General features: G+C 39.4%; 1 protein-coding gene across 1 annotated transcript; it reads left to right on the top strand.

Moving 5' to 3' along the window:
* The first annotated feature begins 2,384 nt into the window (after positions 1–2,384).
* Positions 2,385–6,839, top strand: SPMIP10 (sperm microtubule inner protein 10). Its single transcript, XM_054589321.1, has 3 exons — positions 2,385–2,534; positions 3,096–3,204; positions 6,630–6,839. The coding sequence occupies exons 1-3, from the start codon at positions 2,449–2,451 to the stop codon at positions 6,837–6,839; spliced, it is 405 nt and encodes a 134-aa protein (XP_054445296.1). The 5' UTR covers positions 2,385–2,448.
* The last annotated feature ends 9,372 nt before the right edge of the window (positions 6,840–16,211 follow it).

Raw genomic sequence — 16,211 nt, 5'->3', positions numbered from 1 at the left:
TTCTCGCCCCACCTCCACCTTCATTTTATTCAACAGTAGTTTCCTTAATATTTGGAACAGATTTCTGGCTTGTATTGCGTACTAACATATATATGGAAACCAACAATTTGATATTTAAGGTTCCTAAAGTTTTGTCAAAATCTCTAAACCTCTCTATGTATCTAGGTCGAAGGATAAGGTATCTAAACCTGCCAGATAGGTATTCAGTTAACACTCAGTGAGCCAGACAGTATATTTTGCAGTGATTGTTTCTACTCAGCCTAACATTTTTCCTATTTGCTGTCTAGCAAGATTGACAGTAACAGCCCTCCACCTCTGTTTTAGTCATTTAGGTGCTCATCCTCACTTGTAACTTTATTAAAATGAGGTTTTGGCGCTGGCCAGGTAACAGAGCATCATCCTGACTCACCAAGATTGCATGTTTGATCCCTGGGCAGGGCGTGTACAAGAAGCAACCAATGAGTGCATGAATAAGTGGAACAACAAAATCGTTTCCCTTTCTCTCAAATTTTTTAAATGAGGTTTTGAAATCTAAAGTATAATGTAACTAAAATATTAAGAGGTAGATTGAATTAAGCAAATGTGATTCACATTTTTAAAATGTGTTTCTAATTAACTGGGCTTAACGTAAAGGGGACACATCAACCGTATGCAGTACATAAAGAGGAAAATCAGGCCAGCTATTGGGAGCCATCGGGGAAGGGCATAACGCTGGCTGGGCCTCCAGGTCAGGAGCTGTCACGGCCCTCAGGGTGCTGATCATCTTGACCGCTCACGCAAAGAGCAGTGCTCCCCGGAGCCAGGTATATCCGAATTACTAATGTATCACAGCAGAAATTGTCTGAGTAGACCAGATCTTAAGCATAATTTAGTTGTTCAGGAAGCATCAGTATTTTATGTTTTAAAGCTTAGTATTTGGTTTAGGAACAAAATGCACCCCCTTCACACACATACCCCCCCCCAAAAAATAGAGTAAAAGAAACAATGCCAGGGCATAGCCCTTTTAGCGAGCCACCGGACAGCCTGTATTTTTACTAATAACTTCATTTGAGCTTTCAATGGTAGTTGATATAATTATCTCTTTTTCCTCTGTGTAATATCAGCAAATTGCAATATTTAACAGGATAATGTTTTAAAGATGTAGTTGTTAGTATTAAATAGGAAGTTAGATTTGCTACTTTGAGACTACCATCGCCACTGGAAATTGCTTTATTTCATATTCAGCTATTAATTACATAGTGAATTTTTAAAGAGACATAGAGCTGCTTTCAATAGCTAGAAATATTTAATGTTGTGTTAACTAACTTTAAAAATAAAAGCCCCATATGTGATTTCTAAAACAATATTTAGAGCTCTACTTGTCAGAAATACAGACTAATGATCTGTTCATCAAGCAAAAGGATTGTGGAGCTCCCCTCTAGCTACTAAACCTTTTACAGGATAAAAAATGTTGCATTTCTTTGCTCTGTAGATTTTACTGAAAGCTTTGAGAAAACTGCATTTGTATACTAGAACACGAATGTATTTCGGTATAAATTCCTGTGATGCTTTAAATGGGAATTTTTAAGACAGGAAACTTCCTGCTTCCTTACTTGCATATTCCTCAGGTCCTCCCCTTCCTCCCTTGCTGATGACAGGTAGCTTCACACATGTGTTAATGGAGAGAAAAGACACAGTTATTGGGACACCAGGACACGAGTATTAGTCAACATATTTAGCAGTGTTTTCAGTTCCACAGTTTATATTCTGGCACTCAAAACTCAGGTCAAGTTTTGACAAAAGTGGCATTTAGTCACACTAAATACTGACAGTATTTTTATCTTAGATTAGTCAAAGTAAACCGCAGCCATTTTGGGTTATGTGCAAAAATTGAGAGAAATGGTGATTCAACCCAATAGTGTGCCTTAGAGCACATTTCCTAAGCATAAATTTACCTTCCTAATTATGTTTAATGAAGTAAAATGTTCAATTTTGTTTGCATTCCTTAAGAATGTATTTACTTAGAGATAAAAGCAATCCAGATGTATATCTAACTATTGGGCAGAATCTAATCAATGATTTTTAAATTTCCCTGGATAATTCATAAAATGAGTAATTCAAATATAGATAAATGAGACTTGGCAGTATATTACAGTGACGATTTTGTATTTTTTTCAGAAAAAAAATTTAAAGCAAATTCTTCCTACTTTTTATTATAATGACCAACTTTTGCCATTTCATTGTTATTGAAATCTATTTTTAGAACAAAATTTTGTTCTCCAAGAAAAAAAAAAGAGGGGTATAAAATAACCACTGAAAACAGGTCTCAGGCCTACACTTTTAATCAACTGCTAATGGGCTGGTATGAAGTTAGCAGGACATTGTTACCTCTGAGCCAGCCATGTCATCATAATTAGACTAGTGGATTAGTGAAGTTCTATATGAGAATCCCCACCACTCCTGGCAGTGATGGCTTCAGGAAAAGACACTTGCCCTCTCCTACCTAAACTTGCCAACAACTCTTCTGATGAGAAGTCACATAAACCTGATAATAAGTGAGTACTGAAGGGTTTGTGGGCTTGGGTTTTTTGTTGTTTCTTTTTTTTTTTTTTTGGAGGACAATAATTCTGTGCTTCCTCCTGGTACGGATAAAGACAGCGTTATGTTCCAGAGGGAAACTATGTCTGCAGGGAAAGAAAATCTGACCTGAGTGTATAGCATGTACGTACTAAATTCAGGAGCTAAATTGGGTACCTTTTTTTTTTGTGACTGGCCAGGGATTCCTTTAGGCAATGGATAGGCCTGAGGCAAATGATGGTGCTGTGTCTTTTCCCTGAAAATCAGGTTAAATTGAACATGGTGAGCAACTTGTAAAGGCCCCCAAACAGTTGGAGGTACAGATATCCAGGCCTGACTCTTGATCTTGGTGATACTTAGGTATTTAATGGGCTGGTTATCGATCAGGGGAGCTTTAAACAATGGCACTTCTCTGTCCTGCAGAAGCAGGGTCCCAACTTCATGGACAGGACACAACTGCCTCCATTCCCTAGAAAGTAATACAAAAATGATTGTATTTAACTCACAAAATATCTTTTTCTCCTTGCCTTCCTAATCAGGAGTAGTGAGGTTCATTTGCCACGATTTTCATTAAAGCAAGGGATGATCCCGAGATACTACGTTATGCCTTGGAAAGAAAGTATGGAATTCAGGAGTATAAATCTGAAGGTATTTTCCTATAAATATTTATAATAAAAAGTACTGTGTTATTTAATATAATGAATAGGCACAATTATTACACAAAAGCTATTTTAAAACTTACTTTGTATTTTTTCCAGCTTTACTGAGGAATAATGGGCAAATGTAACTGCATACATTTAAAGTGTTCAATGGGAGGTTTTGATAATCGTTGTGGAGTGATGGCCAGGGTCATGTAATGAACACGTCCGTCACCTCGCGTAGGAACTCTTCTTTTCTTTTGGTGAGAAGGCTTCAGGTCTACTCTTAACAACATTCAAGTACATGATACCATATTATTAATTGTCGTCACCATGCTAAATATTAGATCCTCAGAACTTACTCTTCTTATAAGTGAAAATTTGTACCCTTTTACTTACATCTCATTTTTAAGCTCCTCCCAGGTAGGTCCTGGCAAATACCATTCTATTCTCTGACAAAAATATTTGATGTACTTACACACGAACTTGCAAACGAAACTTAAATAGCAATATCTAGTCAAATAACCCAATTACAATCCTAAAAATGGACACACTGAAAGATTTCAGAACCCTATGTCTACCTTTTTCTCCACACAATTAAGAAGCTCATCAGAATTAGGGCCCATTAATATTAAAGCTACAGTACAGAGCATGTATTTTTAAAGTTGCACTGCATATTTAGGTTGAGAGCTATGGGAACAGTTGGGCTAGATTTACAGATAAGACTCATTGCCCATTCCCTGCTCCTATTCAGTCAGTAGTTTCAAAACACTTTCCAAATTCATACTGACCATTCACTTGTTAAAAGGTAAATTGTTTCTTTAAAGGAGAATAGTATAATCAGACTACAAGAGGAGATTCCAACTAAGGATTCTTAGAAACAAATGTGTATCGCTAGTTTGCAAATTTCTAATAGATAAGCAATTAACGTTCAATAAGAATATACTTTGCCAAGACAGAGATGACGTTAAAAAAATATGACTATTCTATGATGTAAAAATACATGTCCTAAAAATATGACTCAATTATTTTCTTATAAAATGCACACATACAATGTAATAAAGCTGTCATTTATCCTGAGATGATTATTTTATATGTATTTTATGTGATATTTGGATAACAAAGATAGCACTAAGGAAATCAAGAGTCAGATAACAGACATACCATATTTATATGATTATTAAAGCTTTCTACAATCTTAATATTAGGCTGTATTTCATATAATTTAGTGGCTAATTGAGTCATTTTGTCATTTTCAGCATCCTAAGTAGCTTTAGCATAGTGACAATATCAGTAGTAATTTTGTCTTTGTTGTCTACTAGAACTACAGGGTGTAAACTTCGAGTTGAAGTCAATAATGAAGAACTGTTATGAATGTATCAAAACATTTTTTATCCTTGAACTTACTCTTTATAATTCAGCATAATTTTTCATAACTATTTCACTTTTACAACTTACTTAACAATCTTCCTAACAATTTTTTCAATGTAATTAGTGACTGACATACAGAACATTCTACCTTACAGAGTAAAAGTGAAAATAAGAATGAGATGAAGTGAATGTACAGTGAGTAAATGCTAGCTGTGCTTTCTTTCCTTCTACTTACTTTCACCACTATTTCTGCAAAAGATAATATAACTATTTAACAACATAAAAAGGAAAACACAGCATAGCAGAGATAGGGCTACATTAAAGACTGAGCCAGAATGTTATTCAGCAGTACTGAACAACCAGAAAGAGATGTATACTTAAGACAATAACCTGAGGTAGCTCTTATTTATCCAGCAGCAGCGACAGTAGCAGCGATATGCTTTCTATCTATTTAATACATTTAGTAGCTGGCAAAAGTTTTTTACTCACATGGTAAAAGTTTTTTTGCTCACATGTAAAGGACTCACAGAATGCTTTAATAATTTCTATTTTATTTTTGAGAAAACTTGAGACTTGAGTCTCATGGAGGCAAGTTGTACAAGGTCACATAGTAGTGAAGTTAAAGTTCAGAATCTAACTTCTGCCTTTTTTTTTTAAGAGTTTATAATATGCCTTTATCCTTTAACTTATAAACATTTAACTTGTCCTTCAAAACAATTACAATTGGTGACAGCTTTTCTCAGACACTTCTCTCATGTCCAAGAAAGGAGAAGGCTTTAGCCCCATACACACACAAGGGAACGAGGGGATGATTTTGTTTTCTAAATTTTATTTTATTTTTATTTTAGAGAGAGGGGAAAAGAGGGAGAGAAACATTTTTATTAGAGAGAAACACTGAATGGCCACCTTCCTTCCCACAGGTGCCCCAACCTGGGGACCCAACCAGAAACCCAGACATGTGCTCCTACCAGTGACCTTTCACTTTGGGAGGACGCCCCACCAGCTGAGCCACACCGGCCAGGGCAGGAGGGGATGATGTTAACGGCTAACATCATTCTCCAGTTACATTATTGCATAAAACTTCCAAGTTGGCTCTTCTTCCAAGTGCTCTCTTCTGATGGATGAAAGAGCTGACAGATTGATATTTACCCGTTCCAAACAAGGCCTCGACTTCATTCATACATTTTCAGAGGCTCCTGTAGCACCGCGCCACCTTCGGGCACAGCGCTCCGCAGTGGCCTTATCCTTTAAATCAGCGCAGGAAAACGAACACACCGAATCTGAGGCTGCCTCCCACGGAGTTGGTTGGTAGACCATGAAGCTGGTCCCTGCCTCTAAGCATCCCTGCGTCAGCACCTGCTTCTTCTTTCACAAGCCACCACATTTTCGGTGCTGTAAAGGTGCTTTTTAACAGCCCATACACATGTGGATGCGGAAACCACCCCCTGGCCACTGTGATGCTTAACAAGCGCTTCTCCGGGGCGCTGAGTCCTTATACCTCGCAACCTGTGCCAGTGCTCACGGGAGGGTCACCCTGCCCTCCAACCCCGCCCTTTCCTGGCCACAGCTAAGCGCTCCAGATTCCCAGGGTACCGGGTGGTGACCTCTGGGACAAAGGCTTCACTTCCCAGAGGGCCCGTTTCAGGCTTTGCCTCTGGCTTGGAACTGGTTGAGAGCGCGGTGACCCCACGCTCAGGGTTCCTACACACCAACTCACAGAACCAAGACCGAGTCCGGGGGCTGAGGGGATCGTGGGCAAGGCCTAGGGGAAGCAGCTTTGCCTCCCTTCCTCACCCGGACCCCGCGGCTGGCCGGCCGCAGCCAGGTTAACTCGTACAGGTTTCTCTCTATGGTCTGCAGTGTACCCCGCTCTTCCTGGCCACCGAAGACGCCGGCGAGGAAGCACTGATTTTGAAGAAGGGGTGTTGCTCTGTCCACTAGACTTTCCTTCTCCACAGGGGCAGTTAGAAAAACTATCAGGCAACTGACATTTTATTCTAATAAAGTGATGCTCAGGGTCATACACAGTAGGGGGGCTTTTTGTTTGTTTGTTTTTTCTCTTAGCATGCCAGAGTGTGTGGGATCCATGCTGGCCCTTTAGAAGACTCTCTGTTCTTGAATCACAGTGAAAGGCTTTGCCATGGGGAAGATCGTAAACTTGTCTCCAAAAAAAGCCCACCAGAAATAAAAATTGCAGATATGCCTATGCATTCACCTCTCTCCAAATACCAAAGCACAGTGATTTCCCATGGCTTCAGGAGACGACTGGTTTGATGAAAGAAGAATAAAGTGATGAAGTGTTGCAATTGCTCTCTCTCTCATAAATGTTTAAGTCCATTGTACATTTATATTTTAGCGACAGGTTCAGCTTAAAGGCTCTAAGTCAATTGCGTACTGTTTACATTATAAAAGCTTTAGAATGGAAATAGGCTCCGAACATCTGAGCTGAAGTGGGAGAGCAAGAAAAACTGTCTCATTGATTTCATAGCAAATAGCTAAGGAAGAGCTGACCGATCCAGCCCTGCCTAACCTCATCACACTATCTTTCTCTCCTTCTCACTCCATGTTTATTATTCATCCTCTCCAATTCTCAATGTCAAGTGAGCCAGACTGATAGAGACTTGCAGGATATGGAATTATTTTAGCTACTTTTCTGACTGCCCTCGAAAGCCTCTTCCTAAGCACGGCCCCGCCCCCCTCCCCAGGGCTCTGGACACTGGTAACTAATCAACATGGTAATTAGAAGTGTTTGGCAAGGTTCCTTCTGACGCCTTTCATGACCACTGCCCAGCGGATAAGCTCTACTAATTACAGACTGTTTGCTCTATTATTTTAAATAATGTCCTAGGGAAAGGATTTCTCCATAGACTAATCCCATCAAATTTGGGCTCTTTTGAAGGAATGGTTCCCAGTGTCAGTATGATTTGTTCTGACTCCAGGCAGGTTCCTCCTAGCTGTCCCTTTCCCTGGTTCTCTGAGGTAAAACCCTACAATTCAGCCTGTATCTCCAATTGCCCTTCACCACAACCTTTTTTTTTTTTTTAAAGTAACCTTAGGCTTGAACTTCTCCATACACGCTTGCAAATGAAGTCAGTTCCTCAGGGAAGAAATTAGGAGCTCTATAGTTTAAGGCCTGCTTTTTCTCCCAGAAAAAAATCTCTGAGCCATGGCCAAAGGACAACGGCACACTTTCAAAGTGATACCCCCACTCTAGAAGCTGATCACTCTGTGGAGTAGGGTGACAGTAGCTTCCGGTTTTCTCGGCTTGTCTCTCCCAGCATGGAGCCGCCACCTTAAGATCTGGGCCAAGGGCATTGAGGCCCTGTATTCTCAGGGGCTCCGTGACCAGGGCAGAGCTCTTATCCCCGCAAACCAGGGCTGCGCAGAAGAGGGAGCCCCCACCTCTTGGCCACACCTGCTTCGAACTCAGGCTCAGAAACATGCAGCTGGGGCCAGGGTGAGAACTACTGATATTCTGGTCCTCCTGGGAAGATAGCCCTCCAGTCAGAAGCTGAGGGGGAAGAGCCCTGTGTTCTTGGCTGCATCAGTTTGCAGGAGCGTTTCCACTGGGGGCTGGGAAGGGGGAGGGAAGTGGTAGGGCCTGGTTCAAACACTTCAATGTTCACTGACCTTTAGTAAATGTTTTCAAATAAGTAAATGTTTCTTCATTTTCTGTATGCACCCAGGACCACTTCTAGAGACTTCGTATGGTTGTCCTTTTACAGGAGGGACCGCCCCAAAACCCAGAATTATCTTCTGGAGGGCAGGCCCCTTGGAGTACAGGCTTCCCCGGCTAGGTGAGTGTTCTAGGAACACATCCGTACCAGTGTAGCAGCTGGCGTTTTGAGAGGCTGCATTTGGCCTCAGTGAATTTATTTTTGAAGACTCAATGTGTAATGGGTGATTTACATACTCAGTGTTCAGCTGTTTTTGACCAAAAAACAGCATGACCCCTGTGCCCACTCACTTTAGTTACCTGATCTCACCCCGACTTTGTTTTTTGTCCCCCACCCCCACCCCAATGAAAAAATCCCTCCAAGGGAAACGTTTTTGCCAGTGTGGAAGAGGTGAAACAAAAAAATAGCAGAAGCACTAAAACATATCAAAACCCAAGAGTCCAAAAACTGTTTTGAGCAATGGTAAAAAATCTTGATGGGTGTATTGCATCAAATGGAGAGTATTTTGAAGGTGACTGAAGTTTAAAACATCTAAGAATAAATACACAACTTTTCACAAATAAATTCAGGGGGGTTTTTTGCCCCCACCCCCCAGTTGTGTAATTATCACTAATTTTTCTGGAGAGCGAGTCTGCAAACAGAGTACCTCACATAGTCATGCTAGAAGTAGAACTCTAGCCTCACACTTTAAACAATAGTTCTAACAAATCCTGTGGTCCTTTAGATCCAAGTTCTCTAATAAAACAAAGTCCAGTCAGAAGATTTAGAAGAGATACTAGAATAATCCTATCTCCTCATCTGACAAGTACTAGACACTCATCAAAAGTATGTGAGGAAGAAAAACAGTGAAATATTAATTTATATATTTGTGTCATTCTACCACTTAATTCAGACTAAGAAATAGCTGAGACTACTCCAGAATATTTTATACATCTGAATTAAAAAAATAAAAAGCAGACAGTGTTGAATTTCTAAAAGCACTATAGGATGAGTTGAAGACTTTTACTTCCACATGGTTACTAGATTTATCGTGATCACATCATAAGAAATATAATGTCTATACACTATGTTGTACACCTGAAACTAATATAATGTTCTATGTCAAATAAAGAAAAAAGATCTGTACTTCCTGTAGTCCCCTAATCCTACCTTACCTCTAAGAATGACCTGAGACAATAAACCCATTTCTCCTCAAGAGTAGACATTGACAAGACTGTGTTCCTGTTAAGTATTTCTCTGTTGCTTTCTCTTCCATTCAAAACAAAGGCAAATTCAGCTGGTAATGAGATAATTTTCAGCCAGGTCTTCAAGTTGTAATTTAAAATACTTCTTTATGTTTATACCACTTAATTAGAATTTAAAATCTGAGGTGACACCTGAAGCTTCACAGAAATGAGGAACAGGGATGCTGTAGGATATAATACGGAGACTAAGCTCTCTGCAGGGGCACCTTGAACTCCAGAAGCTCACCTAAGTAGGGTCTTGATGCATCTCTAGGACTAAATTGAAAAATATCTTGCCGTGGCCAGGTAGCTCAGTTTGTTAGAATGTCATCCTGATACTATAAGATTGTGGGTTTGATCTCTGGTCAGGGCACATAACAGAATTAACCAATGAGTGCACGAGTGAGTGAAAACAAATTGATGTCTCTCACTCTCAAAAAAAAAAGAAAGCAATAAAATAAAGATCTCAAATAAAGAATTGAACTGAACAATGTACAACGCTTGGTTCTTGCCTTACGAAAACATTTGAATATATTGTTCACTTTCAGTTGTGTTAACCCATTCATCTTCTGTGAGGTCCAACTCAGTGACAGTCTTATAGCCCTAGCACAGCAATTATTCTGTTTTCCTACTTAGTTTTTCCTTTTTGGTGACCCCGTAGTTACATCTGAAATATCTGTCAGATAGTCCATCACTTAATTTTTGTCTCCTAAATGTAAGTTCTTTTTGGCCTCCTCCTTTCAAAGCCCTCCTCCTCCATCCACCATGGGTTGGTTCGAAGCTGTAAATTTCCTCACAAGAGAGCAGAATATTGTGCTGCATTTCAATCGAGGTGGATTAGTCCCAGTGATTATGAAATGTCTGGGATTTCCAAGGTTAAAAATGCCAATGGATATATTTTTATCTATGGAGGATATTGGTGATATGACCATTGCTAATTCGCTTCCTGGCAGGCTGAGGGGCCGGCCTTAGCAGGCGTATAGGTGTGCCGCACACAGGGGGGCCTGGCAGAAAAGGCGAGCAGTGGCCAGAATGGAACCGGCACTCCACTCACCAAGCTCGTGCATCTCAGCGCATTAACTGGGGCCCTGGCAATATGTGGTCCAGTTTAAGATGCTCACTGAAATTTCTCTGCCTTGTAAATTATTTACCTTTAGAAGCCTGCTATCAGAAGACAGCTTTTTCTTCTTTTAAATTGAAAAGATCAGAATTTACCCGGTTTTATGGTTGAAAAAGGTTTTCAATTATAATGTATATAATGAATGTATATAACCAGAAAACAATGCTAGAAGCAGTGCATCAAAATGTATACAGGTTTATTTGTTTTTTCTGGATGGTGGAATTATGAATGATCCCTATTTATAGCCTCGTATCTTTATACATTATTTGCAGCCTTTTTATCTTTAACAAGTTTTATCATTAGAAATGAAGGAGCACTTTCACTCTTGCACACGCTGCCCCCCATGTGTGGAATACACTCCTCTCTCTGTTCTGCTTCTCAGAGTTCCAAAGTCAATAGGAAGCTTATTTCGTATTCTATTTTCTCCTTTACCAATTCTCTCCATCTTAACTTTTTCGAAGTTGCTTTTTCACTTATGACTTCTGCTTCTTGACCAGAAGAGGTCTCTGTTGCATCACTCAAGAGGAAAGACAAAAAAAAAAAAAAAAAAAAAGCACGTGTATGTGTGTGTAAAATGTTTTCTTTGTCTGCTCTTTTTTAAATAAAAGGAAACTTTGTATTTACCTATTAGAGATATTGTAATATTATGGAAGTTAGAGGTAAACATTCTTTAATGCCTCTGTAACTAACAAATTTTCAAATACAGTATTTTGTCAACAAAGGGGAGCTTAAGCCCCTTGGACTACCCTCATTAGTACCTAGCACTTTACTGAGCCACAGAGGAATTTTATCTGATACGTAAAAATTTGAAAGTGAAAAAGAGGAAACGAAAGCATACTGGGACAAATTAAAAACCATCAGTAAAGTGCTTCTGAAAGCACCGCCTAGGGATTTAGGAAGAGCTGGGTTCAAAGTCAGACTCTACTACTTACTATGTGGCTTCAAGAGAGATCCATGTTTCGTATGCCTCTCCCTGAGTTTCTCATCCGGAAAATGGAGCTACTAATAGCAAATTCATGGAGTTGTGAATTGTCTATCAGATAACATATTAAGTGCTCAGCATGACACTAAATACAATACATGGGTTAGTGGGCCTGTGGACAGGCATATGGGTTAGATTGTCAGTTATGTATTAGCTATATACCATGTAGTTGCAAAGTAGCTTTTTCCAAGAAGAAGATAATGAATGGAGAAAATAGGAAGTCCCCCAAAATGGGAAGAGGAAACTTTTAATTCACCATCTTGGTTTGAAATATCACCGCTAAGAGAAAAACCAAAATACATATATATCTCTAATCAATTTTATGGGCTAGAATTTCTACTCTAAGCTACATGTTTCAAGTAACTGTCTCACCAAGAATCTCCATTTCAACAGATGAGTTCCTCATCGTCCTCACTCTTTCCTTCTGTTCAGATCTACTCTTTCCTTCTGAGTTACCTATTCCTAAACTTTATCTAATATTGATAAATACCATCAACTAATAAGGTTCCCAGGTCCTTAGTTCTCTGGGTCTCAGAAATCACTTTAGACTCCTTTGGCTTCCCTCACACCCCAGAGCCATTCAATCACCTCTTTTTTTTGTAGATAGATGGCGGCATCTTTAATAGCTGTCCATTCTTTCCTTCTCCATGAAGAACAACTCTCCTTGCATCACATTTCTTGCAATAACCTCCTAATGTCTTACCTGCTCCCTCTCTCACCTTTCCCATGAATATGTGAGACAGCTCAGTCAACCCTTCCTACTGGTGCTAGAGAAATCTTTCTAAATGTCTTGTGATCCCTTCATCCTTCTCCTCAAAATTATTTATAAAAAGTTCTAGAGATAGCCCTGGGTGGTGTGGCTCAGAGGACTGGGCACCATCCTTTGAACCAAAAGATCGCCAGTTTGATTCCCAGTCAGGGCACGTGCCTGGGTTGCGGGCCAGGTCAGGCCAGGCCAGGGGGAGGGGACGTGTGAGAGGCAACCACATATTGATGTTTCTCTCCCTCTCTTTCTCCTTCCCTTCCCCTCTGCCTAAAATAAGTAAATAAAATCTTTTTTAAAAAAAGGTCTGGAGATAGATGGTGGTGATGGCTCCACAACAATGTTAATGTACTTAATGTCGCTTCAGTTAAAAAGGGTTGAAGCCCTGGCTGGTGTGGCTCAGTGGAGTCAGTGCTGGCCTGCAGATCGAAAGGTTGCCTGTTTGATTCCCAGTCAGGGCACATGCCTGGGTTGCCCTCGAGGTCCCCAGTCGGGGGTGTGAGAGAGGCAACAGGTCAATGTATCTTTTACACATCATGTGTCTCTCCCTCTCTTTCTTCCTGCTTTCTCCTCTCTCTAAAAATAAATAAATAAGATCTTTAAAAAAATTAAAAGGGTTAATATAATAAGTTTTATGTTATGCATATTTTAACACAAACAAAATCCATTAATGATCCAAACACCCAAAAATATAAATAAATAAATAAATATTTAAAAACAAACAAACAAACAAAAATATCGAAATTAGAGAAAATCCAGATGGTGAAAGAGTGAATGGAGTCACACTGACGTCCTCCCAGGACCAATCTAGAATTACAACTAAATTGTGGAGAAATCACCTGGAACAAACAACTGAACAATAGTGAGAGAGGAGCCTTTTAACCTTGGACAGACAGAAGAATCAGCTTTAGCACAACCTAACTGGTAAGGAGCGCGGTAGAGACTCAAGAAGGTGGGCAGAGCGCCCACAGGCAGCAACACCAGAAGGATATTGAAAGGGCCAGTTGAATTTCACTGAGAAAAGCGGGGTCTAAACCGTAAGTGGGGATCTCCAGCCTACGACACCAAAAAGCCCAAAAAGTATACAAATAACAACCACCTGTGAAAAGCGGCAGGATTGCTCTCTGCCAGAAACAAGTGACTGGAGACGCAAAGAGCCGTTTAAAAGGCCAACGCATAAATTTTAATTTGCAGCCACTTACCCTGGTCTCTGGCAAAGGTGAGGGCAAAGTGGTCTAAAGACACCTGAAGAGAGACTGCGGAAGGAGGCTTTGGGTAGAGAACTGAGACAGTAGCCAGCAGGATACCAGTGCTGACTCATCCCCCATACGGCAGCAGCCATCTTGCTCAGGACCCAATAACCCGTCCCCAGGAGGGACTCTGCCCCACCCTTTGGTGTCTACACCTGACTGCTGAGTGTGGAGTGACTAGATTAACAGCTGAAGGATACAGCCACAGGCAGTAGATTCCTGGAAATCTCAAACAGACTGCCTAAGGTCAGACAGGGTCAACATCTGACATCATCAGAGGCAGATCCAAAAAGAAAAAACAGCAGTCTCCTACCATAGAAGTTCACACCACAAAGTCAGGAAATCAAGACAGATCAATTTAAGAAGCAGAAGCCAAAAAGAAGAGTCTCACAAATAATGCGAAGACAAAGAAACACCCTTCACTCTGCAGTCAAAGGGAAGAGAGGTATCCCTAGAAAGAGAATTAATGAAATAGAGGCAAATAAACTATCAGATATTGGGTTCAAAACAATTGTTCTAAGGAAGCTCAATGAGCTCAGTGAGCTCTAAGAGAATTACAAAAAACTACAGGGAAACTACAAGGAACTTACTGCAAACTATATCAGCATGAAAAAGGACATAGAAACTATCAATAAGACACAAGAGGAAATGAAGAATATAATTTCTGAATTGAAGAACACAGCAGAAGGAATCAAAAGCAGGCTAGACGAAGCTGAGGATCGAATCAGCGAGCTGGAAGACAAGGTAGAAAAAAATCTCCCAGAAAGAGCAAGAAAATGAAAAAAGACTCAAAAAGAATGAAGAGGCATTTAGGGATATGCAGGACAACCTGAAACATAGTAATATCCATATAATAGGGATACCAGAAGGAGGAGAGGAGGAAGGGATAGACAACCTGTTTGAAAAAGTAATGATGGAAAACTTCCCTAATTGGAGGAGAGACAAAGTCACCCAAGTCCAGAAAGCACAGAGGGTCCCATTGAAGAGGAACCCAATGAGGCCCACTCCAAGACATATCATCATTAAAACGGCAAATATCAGAGACAAACAGAGACTCCTAAAGGCAGCAAAGGAAAGAGGTAGTAACATATAAGGGAGCTTCGATACAGCTAGCAGCTGACTTCTCAACAGAAACCCTGCAAGCCAGAAGGGACTGGCAAGAAATAGTCCAAGTCATGAAAAGCAAAAGCCTACAACCAAGACTGCTCTACCCAGCAAGGCTCTCAATTAGAATGGAAGGGGAAATAAGGAGTTTCCCAGACAAAAGAAGGCTAAAAGATTACACCTTCCCCAAACCAGCATTGCAAGATATGCTAAAGGGACTGCTTTAAGAGATGAAGAAAAGAGTCTATGAATACCTAGTTCTTTTCACAGTCACCATAATACTTGATATTACCAATATTTTTAATACTTATTAATCTGATTATGACAATGAAGTGTTATTTTAATTGTTACTTTATTATTTGTTGAAGCTAAACTTGTTTTTGTATATTTTTTGCCTATTTCTATTATTTTTAAAAAGCTTTAAATGACTTTTTGGTATTCTTTATCCATTTTTTGACTAAATGTTTGTAGATTTTTTTTCCCTAAAAAAAAAAGAGAAAACTATTAACCCTTTTTTAGATGAGATGCAAATACTTTCCTATTCTATTACTTGTCCTTAAACTTTATATATATATAACTGTACAGTCTTAAATGTTTAATGTAGTCATATTGTCAATATTTTACTTTATAGCTTCTGGGTTTAAATATTTTACTTTAGGGTAAGAAAAGTATTATTTTGTATTTTCTCCTAAAACTCCTTAGATTTTGCATATTGATCTTTAACTCACCTGAATATTTTTTGTATAATGTGTGAAATAGGGCTCTACATTTGTTTTATTTCAAGTAATAGTGGTCCATGCACCTTATTTGTTGAATAAGCCTAATTTTCCCTGTTGATTTGAATATCAATTTAATCATATATTACATTGTCAGATATATATGTTTGTTCCTATAATGCACATTTTATTTCATTCACCTACTTGATTATTTTTGTGTTGGTGTCATGTTGTTTTAATTGCTGAGACCTTATAATGGACTTACATTTTTTAATATTTGATCATGGATTTTGACATTTAAAAATATAAATAAACAAAATCAATCTGCATTTAGAAAGAAAGGAAGGAAGGAAGGAAGAAAGGAAGGAAGGAAGGACTCTTTCCTTTTGTGACAACATGGATGGAACTGGAGAATATTATGCTAAGTGAAATAAGCCAGTCAAAGACAAATATCATATGATCTCACCTATAAGTGGAATCTATTCAACAAAATAAACTAATGAACAAAATAAACCACAGGCATGGAATCATGAAGCAGACTGTAAGTGACCAGAGGGGATGGGGAAGGAGGACAATGGTAGAAAGAAGGGGAAGGGACTAGACAAAAAACATGTATGGGCAGAGACAACAGATTGGGAATTGACTGTGAGCGGGGGTTGGGGAGGTGTAAGATGGGTGGAGGAGGGCAAAAGGGGAAACATTGAGACAACTGTACTCGAATAAACATGATTTTTAAAAAATAAAAATAAATACCAAAATTATCCAAACACCCAGAGCACAATGTTATGTATATCACCATCCAAGGCCAGTC

Source organism: Pteronotus mesoamericanus, unplaced genomic scaffold (assembly GCF_021234165.1).
Source record: "Pteronotus mesoamericanus isolate MK-2021 breed Mesoamerican mustached bat unplaced genomic scaffold, CSHL_Meso_final scaffold_167, whole genome shotgun sequence".
Taxonomy (NCBI): Eukaryota; Metazoa; Chordata; class Mammalia; order Chiroptera; family Mormoopidae; genus Pteronotus; species Pteronotus mesoamericanus.
This window is presented reverse-complemented; position numbering and strand designations above follow the sequence as displayed.